The following is a 12765-nucleotide window of genomic DNA, read 5'->3' on the forward strand; positions in this document are numbered from 1 at the left end:
CGATATGTGGACTTTTCTACAATAAGTGCTGTCAATTCAGTTTCAATTAAGTTTTCTTACTATTTTCTCCAGCTTAATTTATTATAAGAATACATGTTACATATCCAAGTAATGTACAAAACATGTGTTGAATGACTGTTCCTGTTTTCCGTAAGGCTTCTTATCAACACTATGTTATTAGTGGTAATATTTAAGTTTCAGGGGAGTCAAAAGTTATACTTGGATTTCTGACTGCTCAGTGGGGTCATTGCCCTCAGTCCCCACATTGCTCCAAGGTCAAGTAGGGTCTGTCCCTCATCCCTAGGACATATTCTCCACAAGACAGCACGTTTGCCTCTTCTTCTTTACTGAGGTGTCTAGATGAAAAAATAGTGGGTCCTGCACGTGGCACACGACATTGTCAGTGGAATGATCAGTCAGCGGAGAGGACCTCTGTCTTCTGGATGAGCCTCAGGCACAGCCGGTCCGTGGCAGCTCCCGCACAAAGTGCCCCCACCTCACCATCAGTGCCGCCTCTACTTTCCCCAGGGCTGCTCCCCCTCCCTCTTTCTGCTCTGCTCCCCCTTCCCACAGCATTTCCCCTGCACAGCACAGCACAGCACACAGTTACAGTCCTGTCTTCAGAATCACTATACTCAGCCTCTATGGGGTCCTTTCTCCAACCACACAAATCTACATTAGACCCTGCGTTATAAATCCATGAATGTGGATGGGAGCCAGCACCAGCATCACTAGAACTAAGGGCAGGGAGAGGGGGCAGAGAGACAGGGAAGGTAGAAACTAACTGAAGTTGAAAAAGGATGAGAAACTCCCAGATTCCTCTCGACCTCCAGAATCTAAAGAATAATCCAGAAGACAGCTCAAGAGGGAGGAGATGGATGAATCTGAAAATTCATCTCTCCAAACCCCAGAGACTCCTGTGTGCAGGAGCCACCTAGGCCTGTGGGAACGACAGCCCAAAGGACTCCTGGTGCTGTAACAACTGGGGTCACCCGCGGAGAATGAGACAGGAACTCGGACACCAAGAGCAAGAACAGGCCTGATGCTCCACAGAAACAAGGGAAAAAAAACACCCAAAAGATGGGCCTGAGGTCACGACCCAGGATGGAGCCTGGGCTGGCCCAGTCACAGGAAGCTCTTGCTCCACAAGGTCCTGGTGACAGGTAACGTCCACGTCCCTGTGGTCATGGTCCTGGTGAGACAAGGTTCCACAGAAGGGACAAGGACAAGGAGCAGAGACATGACCCAGCTGAGGAGGGAGCATGTCACACTAATTATGCACTGAGCACCTACTGGACACAGGCCCCGTCCACGCTCGGCTCCTCTAGCCCTCACCTGTCCCCACCTGCAACAGACATGGCACAGGAAACATACGGGTTCTGGGAGGTTCTCAGGGCTTTCATTTATTTTATCTTGCAACTTTACAAATCTTCTCTTTTATTACCTCATCATCCCCACATACCCAGATTTACAAGCACAGATTCATATCTGGATATTCATTTTCAGTAGGGAAATAAGGCATCAGTACTCAGTTCAACATGAAAAAAAGATGGGGATGGAGATGGTCCAGCACTGACTCTGCTGAAACAGGAAAGCAGGTCAGAAAGGGAACACGAATCAGTACGGGGAGGGGTCATGGTGGGCAGGGGGGGGCCAGTCTCCTGTGTCCTCACAATATGCTAATAGGAACGCAGACACATTCTGAGACCATCTGCAGAAAGTCAGGGGATCTCGATGTCACCAAGAGGGAGTGTGAACAGATCCCGTATTGCACAGTCCCTGAGGGGCAGCGGGTCTCACACTGTGAAAAAATTAATCATGAACAGATTTAGATCAGTCACATAAGTGCCACATTCTCAACAGCCCCCCACATGTCAACATGTCCCTAATGCCCCCACCCCTCCCCACTTCAGGCCCTCCAGAGTCTTACCTTTAGGAGCCATTAGAGACAAATCAGAGCCCTGGGTACTGTCATCGCCTGGGGTAGAACAAACAGGACATGATCAGAGCCACAGGAGCTGAGATTAAAGGAACAGCTATGGGTGGGGGCAGTGAGCTCCCCATGGGGTCCTCTTTACACTATCCCAGGTTTCAGGGATCACCCCCTCCATACTTACGTGCAGCATAAGAGTAGCTTGGTCCTTTTCCTCCTGTGGAAGAAAATACCACGTTAGACACTGGGGACAGCTGGGCCATGTGATCCTAGAGGAACCTCCTAATCCTGGGTCACCATGAAGTTTCCAGATTTCTGACTGAAGACACAGGACAAGATTGGATACATGAAGAAAGAGGTGTGTAGGGGGGGGGGGTCACAGGAGAACCTGACTTGCTGGAGGTCTGTCCTGAGCAGGGACCTCCTCTCTGTCCTGTCACTTCTAGGAATCAGGTCCCCATCACCAGAATTACCATGTGAAAAATATGTTCTTCATTTTCACAAGTGCTTTGCTACAGATTGAATGTTAGTAATAGTTCCAGAGTGGGCAGGTCCATGTGTGTGGATGGAAATTCCCAGGAACCAGGCAGGACAATGTGCTACCTAAGAAAACCCCCAGTGGGACAAGAGAACTCACATCCCCCCACTCTGTTCCTACCTGAGCACTTCTTCCTCCAGATCACAGCTCCAACCACCACAGTGACCACAAGGACAGCCACACCAGCAATGATGCCCAGGATGGGGATGGAGGGCAGAGAGGATGGCTCTGGAAAGGGAAGGAAGGTGAGGGGCCCAGACCTCTGGCTTCAGTCCTGACTCTGAAATTTCCAGAAGGGCCCTGCTTTCCCTGACACGGAGCTCTACCCCAACCCTCCTTACCCCATCAACGGTGATGGTCTTGGGCAGCCCCTTGTGCTGCACATGGCACGTGTATCTCTGCTCCTCTCCAGAAGGCACCACCACAGCCGCCCACTTCTGGAAGGTTCCATCTCCCGCAGGTCTGGTGTCCACAAGCTCTGCGTCCTGGGTGTGGTCCTGCCCATCACGCTGCCAGGTCAGGGTGATCTCCGCAGGGTAGAAGCCCAGGGCCCAGCACCTCAGGGTCACCTCACGGTCAGAGATGGGGTGGCGGGACACCCGTGTTTGGGGAGATTCTGAGGAAGAAGAAACAGAGAATCCACACTGTGGTTTAGCTTTATGGGCCCCTGAAACTGCATCCACGTGACCATCCTGAGGTGGACAGGACCACTGGTTTGGATGGAAGAAGCACAAAACCCAGACTCCAGTCTAGCCTTTGGGGTCTCCTGATACTTGTTAAGTTCTGGAATCAGGGAGAGAAGCCCAGGTAGGAAGCTACTGGTCTAAGGGGGAAACACACTGTGGTCCTGAGTGTGGTGGAGGGTGAATGACTCAGAAAACCCGGAGTCAGATCTCCAAAGATGTTTCAGGGAGATCAAGGCCTTGAGAGGGAAGGTCAGAGTTCACAAGGTGGCTGCCAGGGTCAAAGGGAACTGCTGATGGGTTATTTCTGGGATGGTCTCAACCTGCATCCTAGGGAGAGACTGGATTCTTGTCTGTTTTAGAGAAAAGCACGCTCTAGGGGAGTCAGCCTCTAGTAGGAATATGAACTTCGAGGCGGATCTCCCTCTTCCCATCCGTGGGAGGGGCGCTGTCCTGACACTGAGTTCATTTTCCCTTCCTCGTGGGCAGCCACCCTAGTGGAGTGGAGATCGAGGAGGCCCCGCGGCCTCAGTACCTGTGCGCCTCAGTGTCTCCTTCCCGTTTTCCAGGTACTTGAGGAGCCACTCCACGCACATGCCCTTCAGGTCGTTCCTGTAGTGCTCCGCCACACCAGCATCCTCCCACTTGCGGCGTGTAATCTGCGCCGCGGTGTCCGCCGCGGTCCAGGAGCGCAGGTCCTCGTTCAGGGCGATGTAATCCTTGCCGTCGTAGGCCCATTGTCTGTATCCGCGGAGGAAGCGGCCGTCCGGTCCCACGTCACAGCCAAACATATCCTGGAAGGTGTGCGACCCTGCCCCCGCCCCCAGAGCACCAGTGATTAAGGTGAAACCAAAAGTAAACCCGCCTAAAAGCTCCCTCGGGCTCTTCCAGGGTCGTGGTACTGGGGTCATGCGGCCTCGGGGTTGCGCTCTGACCCAGAGACTCGGGGCGACCCCGGCCCGTCCGTGGGGATGGGGGTCGTGCCCTGGACCCGGGCCCGTGGTGCTCACCGGAACCGCTCTGGTTGTAGTAGCGGAGCGCAGTCTGCAGGTTCACTCGAAAAAGCTGTGCGTTGTCCTTCACGTTCCGCGTCTGCTCGTCCCAATACTCGGGCTCCTCCTGCTCCATCCACGTCGCCCGCGGCTCCATCCTCGGATTCGGGGCGTCGCTGTCGAACCGCACGAACTGCGTGTCGTCCACGTAGCCCACGGCGATGAAGCGGGGCTCCCCGCGGCCGGGCCGGGACACCGCGGTGGAGAAATACCTCAGGGAGTGGGAGCCTGCGGGCGCGGAGGGGCTGAGACCCCGCCCGACCCTCCTCCCCGCGCGGGGCCCGGGTCCCAGGGGGAGGCGACAGGGAGGGCAGGGCGAGGGGGACCAGAGTAGGGGAGAGCAGGGCGGAGTCCGGGAGGGGTGGGAGAGGGCAGGCCAGGGCAGGGCGGGAGGCGGGTGGGGGTCTGGGGTCGGGGCGAAGGACAGTCGCCTCCCCCGGAGGTTCCTCGTCCCCGCCGGGCGGTCTTCTCCCTCCTGCCCCTCACAAGCCCTTTCCTCCCGACCCCGCACTCACCCGCCCAGGTCTGGGGCGCGGCCAGGGCCCCCGACAGCAGCAGGAGGAAGGTTCCTGGCATCAGGGACCCCATCCTCGGGGTCTGGGGACAAATGTGAGTCTCAGGACGCGGGTGCGGAAACTTTATACCGCGGTGCCGCTGATTGGCTTTTTCGGAAACCTGACACTAATAGTGTGAACCGAGGCCGCGTCATCAGTATCCAGGCAGAAGGACCTGACACAGGTTGTGACAGGGAGAAGTGAAACCAGGGCAGATGGGGACTCCCCAACACTGGGCTTCCCTGCCCCGGACGCCGCCCTGGGACCAGAGTCCCTGAGAGGCGGGCCTGGGGACCTGGTACTTGGCCTGGAAGCCTCACCTACTGCACAGAGCGCTCTTCGTCCCACTGTGTCCCTGAGTCGTGGACCAGGAGCTGTGTGAGTCACTGATTCTCCAGCATTTTGTTCTCAGGATATCTCTACAGTCTTACAAATTAGTGAGGCTCCCAGGGAGAATTGTGTGTCTGTGGATTCTATCGATCCATATTTACCACAGTAGGACTAAAACCGGTTCAAATATATATTAATTCATGTAAAATCACATGAAAACAGAAATATTGTTTGTGTGGAAAGTACCAATGTTCCCAAATAAAAGTGGCAGTGAGAAGACTGGTTTTGTTCCATTGTACATTTTTGCAAGTCTCTTTCTTGTCTGTCTGGTTGGAAGACCACTGGATGTTCAGATTTGCTTCTGCATCTATTGTGTTGTTCTGGTTGAAGTATATGAAAAAATTTATGTCCTTGACCAAATATAGGAGAATAGTATGTATCATAACCATTTCAGATAATTATGGATATTCATCTTTGATACTATATTAAAACTACACAATGTGTACTTTCTCTGAGGTTCTTTGCAAACTGGACCTGAAACAGTATCATTAACTGTGTTTTTCTGTTACATTAAATCCATAGGCCCATCTGCACATGGAATGGATCTTGTACTAATGCATGAATGTTTTTAAGTAACGTGTTGTGTGTTGTTTCACTAAGTAATGTAGGTGTTCCAGCATTGATTACAGTGGAATCGAATTATCAAAAACTCAATTGTTTTGGGGCACCTGGTTGGCTCAGTTGGTTAAGCATCCGGCTTGGGCTCAGGTCAAGATCTCATGGTCCATGAGTTCAAGCCCCGCGTGGGACTCCGTGTTAAAAGCTCGGAACCTAGAGCCTGCTTAGGATCCTGTGTCTCCCTGTCTTTCTGACCTACCCCTGCTTGCACTCTGTTTCTCTCTTTCTTTCAGAAATGAATAAACGTTAAAAAAAATTTTAAGAAAGTCATTTGTTTTAATTTTACCACAAATCCCAAAAGAAGAAGTGGTCAGTACTGAGAAGCTGTCAAGCTTCTGGGTGGGTCACAGGTTAAATGGGATGGGCTCATGGGTGATGGGTTCTAAGGAGGGCACTTGTGATGAGCACGGGGTGTTGTATGTAAGTGATGAATCACTCAATTCTACTCTTGAAACTAATATTAAACTGTATGTTAACTAACTGGAATTTAAATAAAAACTTGATATAAACAAAGAAATGGTAAAAAGCAGTGATTGCTCAGTAACCAGCACAGGGAGATGTTTGGTGTTTTGTGGGTCGTACAGCGCCTTGTTTTTGTCTCTAATTAGATAAAGTAATGTCACGGTTTCCGAGTCTCCTCGTGTGCTGTTTATGTTCCGTGAGATGACTGGCTCATGACCCACAGGAATAGTATGGACTGTGGTGGCATCAGCCAGCTTCTGACCACACTGAGGCCCAGCTGTCACTGTCAGACCAGTTCCCGATGTGGGGGCTGCTGTTTCTTCTGTCTTCAATTGCATATTTTAAAATAGCTACAACCCATCAATAATAATTAAAGATTCAGTGTTTTGGGGAGCCTGGGCAGCTCAGTCATTTAAGGGTCAGACTCCTGATCTCATGGTTTGTGAGATGGAGCCCTGTCTCAGGCTCTGTGCTAACAGTGTGGACCCTGCTTGGGATTCTCTCTCTTGATCTCTCTGTCTCTGTCTCTGTCTCTGTCTCTGCCCCTCCCCTGCTCATACTCACTCTGTCTCTCTCTGTCTTCAAATAAATAAATAAACTTTTAAAAAAATCTGCAGGACTTTTAAATACTTAAATATTCCAATATACATTGGCCCTGTTAGGGTTCTTGCATATGTTTATTGCTTCCCTTATCACACCCTGAAGAGAAGCTTCCTCTCAGCTTACAAATTGTGCAAATTTTTCACACTAAAACTACTCCCAGAATTAGGGTAGGTCTTAGGTTTAATATTTCATAAGCAGGAATATTGGTCATAGCCTTTCCAGACCCTAGTTCCAATACTTATCCCTTTGTCATGGAGTACCTCATTCCTGTCTCCTAACATGTCTGCCAGATTTGGTTACTGTTCTCTGTATCTCCTCACAGGCCGATTTGTTCAGGAAAATCCAAAGCAAAGGAGAGAAAGGAAGAGTAATTTTACTTAGAGGAAAAAAGGAATCGTGTAGCAGGGAATAAGAAGGACTTAGTGGGATTCATGCAGAGGGTGTACTTCCAGAAATCTCGCACTCTGGCACATTGTCACTCTCCCCTCCACACACACCCATGGGCCCACATCCCCCTACTCTCCACACACAGGCAAGATCTTTGTGAAGTCTGTGCGGCATTGATTTGCCCTGGCCCAGCTCCTGGTGGAGCAGAACTTGCCAGCCATTGCCTTACACTGTGAGACCCTTCAGGAGTAGAGGTGAGTGAGAGATGGGAAGATGTCTTGTGTCCTTGGGAGGAAATGAGACCCCTGAGATAAAGGACTGTGAACATTTTTATGATTGTCTTTCTGACAAAAGCTTTCTTGGTATCAGTAGTTTAAAGGTCTTCAATAACGAATTCTTGTGGCCAGCAACCTATGTGGCCAAGGCATGGACATTAAGCAGATGAACTCTGCCATCAACTACCACCTGCCAGATGATTCCCACGCCTACCTGTATTGGGTAAGCTGCACACCCATCCACACGGACATCCCAGTGTCCTCTCCCAGCCCCTGATTTCCTGTGTCTTCGTACATTACATCCTCGTCCTTCCTTTTGGGTGTCTTCCTACTTTGGGGTCTTCCAGTGCTACCCTCTGTCCCTTTCCAGGAGGCCTGATCAGGACAGTTTCCCCAAGGGCTCGGCCATCACATTTGTGTCAAGTGAAAACAATGCCAAGATCCTCAGTGAGGTGCAAGGTCAAACTGAGGTTGATGGTACTGAACTGCCTGATGAGATGAACATTTCCTCCTCCAGTGAGTATTGATCTAATGAAATTGGTTCCTCCAACTGTTCATAGTCTCCTTGTTCCTTAGAGACTTTGTCTTGAACCATGTAGTGTGGAGAATGGTGCCTGACGCCTAATGGGCGCCTGACAAGTTTATGTCCCCCGACCTTGATGCCGTGTTGGGATGTTTTGTTCATTTCTATCTCCGGTCCCTTTCCTCTCTCATCCAATTAATTTTTTTTTTTTTGCACCCGAGTCTCTCCTCTGACCCCACACCCCACACGAACACCTGCGTGTATAGGGGTCTGTGTTTCTGCCAGTCTCACTTAGCCTTCCCATGCCTTATTGTAACTGCGCATGTTTTCTCTGAAGTTGCAGCCATGGGAGAGGACGCACCATTTCACAGAGCCTGATGCAGGTCTCACACCCATGAACCATGAGATCATGCATGACCTGAGCTGAAATCAAGAGTCGGATGCCCAACCGACATACCTACCCAGGCACCCCTACGGTTTATACTCCCTAATTAATTTCTTTTTAAATATATTTTAACTTTGAATATAGTTGAAAGACACAATTACATTAGTTGCAGTTGTACAACACAGTGACTCAAATACTGAATACATACTCTGTTTTTGAGAGAGAGACAGCCAGAGCAGGGAAGAAGGGCAAAGAGGGAGAGAAGGAGAGAGAGAGAGAGAGAGAGAGAATATCATGCAGACTGATTACTGAGGGGCTGGATCCCATGACCCTGGGACCATGACCGGAGAACACACTGCCACTCAGGGGCCCTTCACCCTCTGTCTACACCATGCTGTGCTCACCAGAGTGTAGCTGCCACCTGTCACCAGACTGTGTTACAGTATCACTGATGATATTCCCTGTGCTGTGCCTTTTCTTCCTATGACCTGTTCCTTCCATAACTGGAGCCTGTATCTCCGGCTCCCCTCACCCACTGTACCCATCCTCCCAACCTCCTTCCCTCTGGCAGCCATCAGTGAGTTCTCTGTGTTTATATGTGTTTATATGTCTGATTCTGCTGTTTGCTTGTCTATTTATTCATTTGTCTTGTTTTGTAAGTTCCACATATGAGTGGGATCATACGGTCCTTGTCTTTCTCAGTCTGATTTCTTTCACTTAGCAGACACACTGCCCTGTTTGTCCATCCATGTTGTCACAAGTGGCAAGATCTCATCCTTTTTGTGGCTGCATAATATTCTAGCATGTGTGTATATATGTGTGTTATATACCACAAGTCTTCCTTAGCATTTGTCTGTGTGGTGTCTGTGTGGGGCGGGGGAGGGGGGGAGTGGTGGGGGGGGGGGGGGGGAGGGGTGATACAGGTTTCCCTGTTGCTTTTTTTTTTTTTTAATTTTTTTTCAACATTTATTTATTTTTGGGACAGAGAGAGACAGAGCATGAACGGGGGAGGGGCAGAGAGAGAGGGAGACACAGAATCAGAAACAGGCTCCAGGCTCCAGGCTCCTGACGCGGGGGCTCGAACTCACGGGCCGCGAGATCGTGACCTGGCTGAAGTCAGACGCTTAACCCACTGCGCCACCCAGGCGCCCCATCCCTGTTGCTTTTGAAAACTTCACTCACTGAACATCATTTGGGATGAGGGCGCCCCCTCGTGTCCGGTCCCCTGTCCAGGTTCTGGGGCTGAAGAAGACCCTAGGGAGAGCCTGGCTGAGGAGGAGAAAGGCAGATGGGTCTTCTCTCCTTGGTTCTGTGACCACACTGGGGTGGAAGGTAAGGGGACATCCCCCACTGCTCTGCTCTCAGGTCGATACTGACTGAGAAGCCTGAGTGGGGTCTGGACTGTAAATCAAGTAGAGATGTCTGAGCAGTCGCCTGGGCGTCAGTGAGGAGAGGGAGAAGTTTCTGAGCAGGCCTGGAGTCCACAGGGGTCAGGCTCAGGGGTGAGGCAGGATTGCAGGAGAGGAGAGCTCAGGAGCCCATGCCATTGCTGAGGTGTCTGTGTCCCTGTGCACCTTGTCCTCCAGCCCCGTGATGGTGATACAGGGAAAACCGAAAAGTAGAAACTCTTCCTGGGACTTCTATTTCTAAACGTTTCAAAACTCAGTGAAACGAAAATCATTTCTGATGTGGAAATAGCATCTCAATGTCTATACAATGCTCCATAGTGTGGACGTGCACACTCACAGTTTGTGAGTTGACCCCACATCAGGCGCTGGGCTGACAGCACTGAGTCCGCTAGGGATTCTCTCTCTCTCCCTCCCTTTTCCTCTCTCTGCCCCTCCCCTGCTTGTGTACTCTCTCTCCATCTCTCAATAAAAATAAATAAACCTTAAAAAATAAAAGAATTGGTGTTTTCACTTTTAGGGGGTAAACACCCAAGAGTGCAATTATTGGATTATATGACGAGTCACTATGCTGTAACCTGAAAGGAATGGAACACTCAATAAGAAAAAAAAAAGAGAATTAGAAATATTAGAGAACACTTTGGAAAGGAAGACACGAAATGTCACACACCTATATTGGTAATAAATAAACACAAAGAAAATGAGAGTGTGGAATATGTAGAGAGACTGGTCCTATAAAGGTGTGGTATGAGAGGATTGCAAAGCAGGGGGCTAAGACTCTCCAGGAGCCAAAGCCTGGGTCCCCTGGCTCAAGCCTCTTTTATTTTTGCAAATATTTGACAACAGCAAGTAAATACAACACAGTATTTGGCCTCTTGACAGGCTGTGCACCTGCAGCGTATTCCATACTGGGTCATGAGTACATCTGGCACCAGACAAAATATTCTTATCCCCAGGGTGGCACCCGGATGATGTCCTTCTGGAGAGAAGGAGAAGTCCCAGCGGCTTTCTGTCCTGGGAATGAAACTGCTTTCAGTTTTTTGCTGTTCTGTCCCTTTCTTCCAGGACTTTCGTACGGTGCCTCCGGCCTGTTGTTCTCTAGCATCTCCCCCTTTCTGTTTGTATTTGATGGACTGTAGGAGGACATTGCATATCCCAAACTGTCAGTCGGTACGTTGACCGGCTCATCGTCTCTGGCACAGACTGTACATGCAAAGATAAATACACCGCATATTAATATAAACAGAATAGCAGCAGAGAAGCTAAATATCTTAACATGCTCTACAGGGTTTAATTTTCCTCATCCCTCTGATATACTTTCTAAGATCTTAGATCTGGATAACATGCCCAGATTGGTTTTGAAAGTCTCATAGATCTGTGCTTGCAGATGTTGAATGTCCATAGACACATTAGATTGTCGGAGCAAGTGTCTCTAACATCATTCCATGGAAATTTAGTGTTATTAAGCGGTAACAGGGTTACACATATTGATGTAGTGCTCCAATCACATTTTAATGATATTTGTTTTGTAGCTCAGTAATTGATCTCCCAGCAGCATCACACAGCCTGTTGTAGGCCTGCAATCTCACTGCACAGTCGACTGTCAAGATCCCATTGTGTCTTCCAATGTTGGAGAGATTTCTCATGCCACTGTTGCACAAATTGTAGTGTCTGCACAGATTGGTGCAAGGAGACAGCCACAGTAGCTGCGGCCGCAGTCACAGCAATAATGCCTATGAGAGCTGCAACAAGCATTCCAGCAAACCGTCGGGATCCATGAAGAGCTCGCCATAGAGCGTGGTCCATCAGATACATTTCTGAACAATGTTGCAGTGGTCGAGACACGCAAAGCGGCAGCCACAGGCCAGGGCATGCTCTAAGTAAATATAAGCTTTCGGGTGACAGAGTAAAGGGTATAGAATTGTTAAGACAACATATATATGTATAATGAGCAGTTAACACAGATTATAAGGGCCTCAGAATCATTCCAAACTCTCCCTTTTAATAGTATGCATGGCAAACAGACACAAGTCCGTATGTACCAGGTACTATTGACCGTGAAAGATAAAATAGAAATGTTGCTGGAGCCTTTTTTATAATTTGTGCCCTTCCAGATATGGAAAAGGTGGGGGGCAGCAGTTAATTTCCATAGATGCTTTTGTAAGGGTCCTGGTTGTAAATGAGGCCTGGGCGCAGAAAATCCCCCACTGTGCCAAACAATTGAGCCATTAGGAGTGGTGCGGATAGTATGATTATGAACACACCATTGTAGATTTTGTAACGAATTCTTAAGGCAAGCTGAGCCCATAGGGCTCCAATCAATGATGTTTCCATAGGAAATATTTAAAAGAACTCACCCTGGGGCGCCTGGGTGGCTCAGTTGGTTAAGCATCCGACTTCGGCTCAGGTCACGATCTCACTGTCCATGAGTTCGAGCCCCGCGTCGGGCTCTGTGCTGACTGCTCAGAGCCCAGAGCCTGTTTCAGATTCTGTGTCTCCCTCTCTCTCTGACCCTCCCCCGTTCATGCTCTGTCTCTCTCTGTCTCAAAAATAAATAAACGTTAAAAAAAATTTAAAAAAAAAAAAAAAAAAAAAAGAACTCACCCTATCTCCCCTCTACATGCTTCCCAAGTCGCCCATCCGTCCCATTCTGACAATGTACAAGTAGTACAAGACGGAAGCATTGGAGGTTGTCATTAATTGTAAGATTGGAGCCAATCAGAGAATGGGCTGATAGTATGAATATATGTTTGTGCTGGTACCATTTTTAATAATAGATAGCCATGCTTGAGGCTTACTTTTAAGGCAGTGTTTCCCATAACGAAAACATATTTGAGGCCCTTCAATCCGTATAGTATAATCATCCATAACAGTACCTTCTTCATTTGGCCTATGTGGTCCTCTGCTGTCAAATGGCCCAGGTGTCCATTCAGTGTCATTTATATATACCAGGACA

General features: G+C 49.3%; 2 protein-coding genes across 4 annotated transcripts in view; both read right to left on the reverse strand.

The window, feature by feature from the left end:
- Positions 1-1377: 1377 nt before the first annotated feature.
- LOC125166135 (BOLA class I histocompatibility antigen, alpha chain BL3-7-like) overlaps positions 1378-12765 on the reverse strand; it is a 98743-nt gene continuing 87355 nt past the window's right edge. The window contains exons 1-8 of one of the 3 annotated variants that reach the window (XR_007152359.1): positions 4722-4882; positions 4165-4434; positions 3690-3965; positions 2813-3087; positions 2592-2699; positions 2118-2150; positions 1931-1978; positions 1378-1801 (exon numbers count right to left, since the gene is read on the reverse strand). The gene's annotated coding sequence lies outside the window, so the exon portion shown is untranslated. Of the gene's footprint in view, positions 1802-1930; positions 2019-2117; positions 2151-2591; positions 2700-2812; positions 3088-3689; positions 3966-4164; positions 4435-4721; positions 4883-12765 lie in introns of those variants that run through there. The other 2 variants (XR_007152361.1, XR_007152360.1) reach the window with 2 other exon arrangements.
- Positions 1378-12765, reverse strand: part of LOC125166137 (DLA class I histocompatibility antigen, A9/A9 alpha chain-like) — a 48679-nt gene continuing 37291 nt past the window's right edge. Inside the window, exon 8 of the mRNA XM_047859870.1 lies at positions 1378-1801. Coding sequence (XP_047715826.1) covers positions 1797-1801 — 5 coding nt within the window. The 3' untranslated portion in view covers positions 1378-1796. The remainder of the gene's footprint in view (positions 1802-12765) is intronic.

Source organism: Prionailurus viverrinus, chromosome B2 (genome assembly GCF_022837055.1).
Source record: "Prionailurus viverrinus isolate Anna chromosome B2, UM_Priviv_1.0, whole genome shotgun sequence".
NCBI lineage: Eukaryota > Metazoa > Chordata > Mammalia > Carnivora > Felidae > Prionailurus > Prionailurus viverrinus.